At 61.9% G+C, this 2,819-nt stretch overlaps 1 protein-coding gene across 1 annotated transcript in view; it reads left to right on the plus strand.

The window, feature by feature from the left end:
- The window catches only part of MED24 (mediator complex subunit 24), a gene marked incomplete at both ends in the record, with an annotated part of 11,296 nt that overhangs the window by 4,747 nt on the left and 3,730 nt on the right, over nt 1-2,819 (plus strand). Inside the window, 4 exons of the mRNA XM_008942181.1 lie at nt 460-599; nt 967-1,078; nt 1,671-1,813; nt 2,648-2,685. Of these exons, the coding sequence (XP_008940429.1) occupies nt 460-599; nt 967-1,078; nt 1,671-1,813; nt 2,648-2,685 (433 nt within the window). The remainder of the gene's footprint in view (nt 1-459; nt 600-966; nt 1,079-1,670; nt 1,814-2,647; nt 2,686-2,819) is intronic.

Consider the following 2,819-nt stretch of genomic DNA (forward strand, 5'->3'; position numbering starts at 1 on the left):
AGCGCTGCAAGTGAGTGCTCGCCGTGTCCGGGCCCGACCTGTGGCACAAGGAGCCTGGGGCTGGTCCGTGCCACACCAACCCTGTCCTGTCTGTGGGCAGCCATGGTTACGGGGTGCTGGGGCAGCTCCTGGCAAGGCTTGTTTAGTTTCGGATCCAGTTTCTTCTTCCTGAGAAGCTGATGCTGCCAAACGAGCAGGCAGGGAGCGTCTCATGGGGAGTTCACGTGCTGCTGGTGCTGTGTGATATCTGGAGCTGCTTTGGCCCTGCAGCATCCTCGGAGGGGTGGGAGCAGGACCAGAAGGGCAACCCGGGAGTCTCCCTGACCTGTGGCACTGCCTGGCACAGAATCCCAGCATGGTGGGGTTGGAAGGGAACTCTGGAGATCATCTCATCCAACCACCCTGCTCCAGCAGGGTCACCCAGAGCAGGGTGCCCAGGATGGCATCCAGGCAGGTTTGGAACCTCTCCAGAGGAGGAATCCCTCAGGCCAACGCTCTCCTCTCTCTTTCAGCTGCAACTGCATGAATCAGCTCCTGCAGGAGTGCAGCAAGCAGGGGCTGCTTTCGGAGGCCAACATGACCAACCTGATTGAGAAACGGTACAGCCTCCTCAAAAGCCTGGGTGACCAAGAGGGGGTGTCCTCGTCTGGGTGACCAAGAGGGGGTGACCTCATCTGGGTGACCAAGAGGGGGTGACCTCCTCTTGCTTATGGGGGGAATGTAATGGAGCATCTGTGGTGCTGCTGGCTGGCCTGGAGGCGGTGCTGCTGGCTGGCCTGCAGCTGGGCCAGCGTGGCCTGCAGGGGCGAGGCTTTGGTTGCCGTGGCAGTCAGTCTGTCCTCTTGGAGTGGCAGCTGGTGGTGGCCTGGGGTGGTGGCCATCCCTCGGGGGTGCCGATGGTGGAGGTGGGGGGCAGCGAGGCCCAGTGAGGAACTCCTGCTCACTGTCCCCCTGCGGGTCCCCCAGGGATGCAGACAGAGAACACGCCCCGCACCTGAAGTCTGCCGAGAACGCCAACATCCAGCCCAACCCGGGGCTCATCCTGCGCGCCGAGCCCACCGTCACCAACATCCTGAAGGTCAGACCCCCGCGGGCAGCCAGCTCCCCGCCCCACAGCCCCCTCCTCAGGCAGCCGGGGTGGCTGGGAGCTGCCTGAGCTCCCCCTGCAGTGGGGTGGAGGAATGGAGGAGTCGCTCCCAGACTCGCTGCTCTGCCGAGGAGAGCGGGAGCTCTCCTGCTCCTGCCTGGGAAGCTGGAGGTGCTCTTGAGTGGCACGTTGTTGTCAGTGCCAGCAGCTTGAGCCCACCCAGCTCTGCCTGTCCTGCTCAGCCACTTCCCCATAAGTGTCTTCCCAGGTCTACCCCCCGTTTCCTGTGTCACTCTGGGTGCCTCAAGAGGATGTTTTGCTGCTGGTCGTGCTACCCCAGCACGCTGCAGCTCTCCCATATGCCATGCCCAGCAGTGCCTGGGGCACAGAGGGCTCCATTATCACCCCCCCAAGCCCTGCAGGTCCCTGGGAGAGCTCCATTGCCACCCCCCTAAGCCCTGCAGGTCCCTGCTCACCAAGGCCTCTTGGAACAGCTCTGGCAGCTGATCAGCTCTGCCCCGTGCTCAGAGCTCACATTTGCTGCTCACATTCCCTGTGACTTCTCTTTTTGGTTTTTTTTCAGACTATGGATGCAGATCATTCCAAGTCCCCCGAGGGTTTGCTGGGGGTCTTGGGTCACATGCTGTCTGGGAAGAGCCTGGACTTGCTGTTGGCAGCAGCAGCAGCAACAGGCAAGCTGAAATCCTTTGCTCAGAAGTTCATCAAGTGAGTATCCACCTGGGTGACACTGTCTGTGGTGACCAGCAGGGCTGGGGTGACAGGGCAGCCCCCCAAACTCTCCCCCAGACAGGGCTGGGTGTGCCTCTGGTCAGTGTCTGCGCAGCACTGGATCCAGCAGAGCCCTGGGGAAGGCTTGGGGTTGTTCAGCCTGGAGAAGAGAAGGCTTCTTGTGGCCTTCCAGCAAAGGGGCCTGTCAGAAAGACTGGGGCAGAATTTTTAGTAGGGCCTGTTGGGGCAGGACAAGGGGTGGTGGTTTTAAACTAAAAGAGGGAGACTTAAACTAGATTGAGATTTTTTACAGTGAGGGTGGTGAGAGCCTGTCCTAGGCTGCCCAGAGAGGTGGTTGCTGCCCCATCCCTGGCACCATCCCAGGGGAGGTTGGCTGGGGCTCTGAGCACCCTGCTCTAGCTGGGGGTGTCCCTGCTCCCTGCAGGGGGGGCGTTGGACAAGGTGAGTTTCAATGATATCATCCCACCCAACCCCATCTGGAATTCAGTGATTTTGGGGAACCACACCCCACAGCCCCCATCTCTTCTGTGTGGACAGGGCAGAGGGTCAAACTTGGGTTGGTTTAAGGGTATGAAGGGAGCTGAAAGCACCAAGACAGCCTCAGGCCCAGGGCGCTCGCTGCGTGTGCACCTGCAGCCCCCAGACCCTGTGTCCTGCCTGGAGCACACGCCCCGGCATGCGTGGGGCTGCAGGCAGGGGCAGCCCCCGTGGTCTGAGGGGGTGGGGCGGCCCCCCCTGCCTGTCTCGGGGCTGGGAGGGGACCTGTGTGAGGTGGGGTGATGCTTCCCTGCTGCTCTCTCCTCTCTCCAGGCTGAACGAGTTCACGAAGCGCATCGACGGAGAAGTCTGTAAGTGTGGGCACGTCCTGCAGGGCCCCCCCACTGCCCCCACGTGTGTGCCCGTCCCAAATGGGATGTTTCACACTCGCAGGGGGTGAGCTCCTCATCCCCAGGCAGCCCCGGGGCCCCTCGGGAGGGTTCCC

The sequence above is a fragment of the Merops nubicus genome, unplaced genomic scaffold (genome assembly GCF_000691845.1).
Source record: "Merops nubicus isolate BGI_N331 unplaced genomic scaffold, ASM69184v1 scaffold10206, whole genome shotgun sequence".
Taxonomy (NCBI): Eukaryota; Metazoa; Chordata; class Aves; order Coraciiformes; family Meropidae; genus Merops; species Merops nubicus.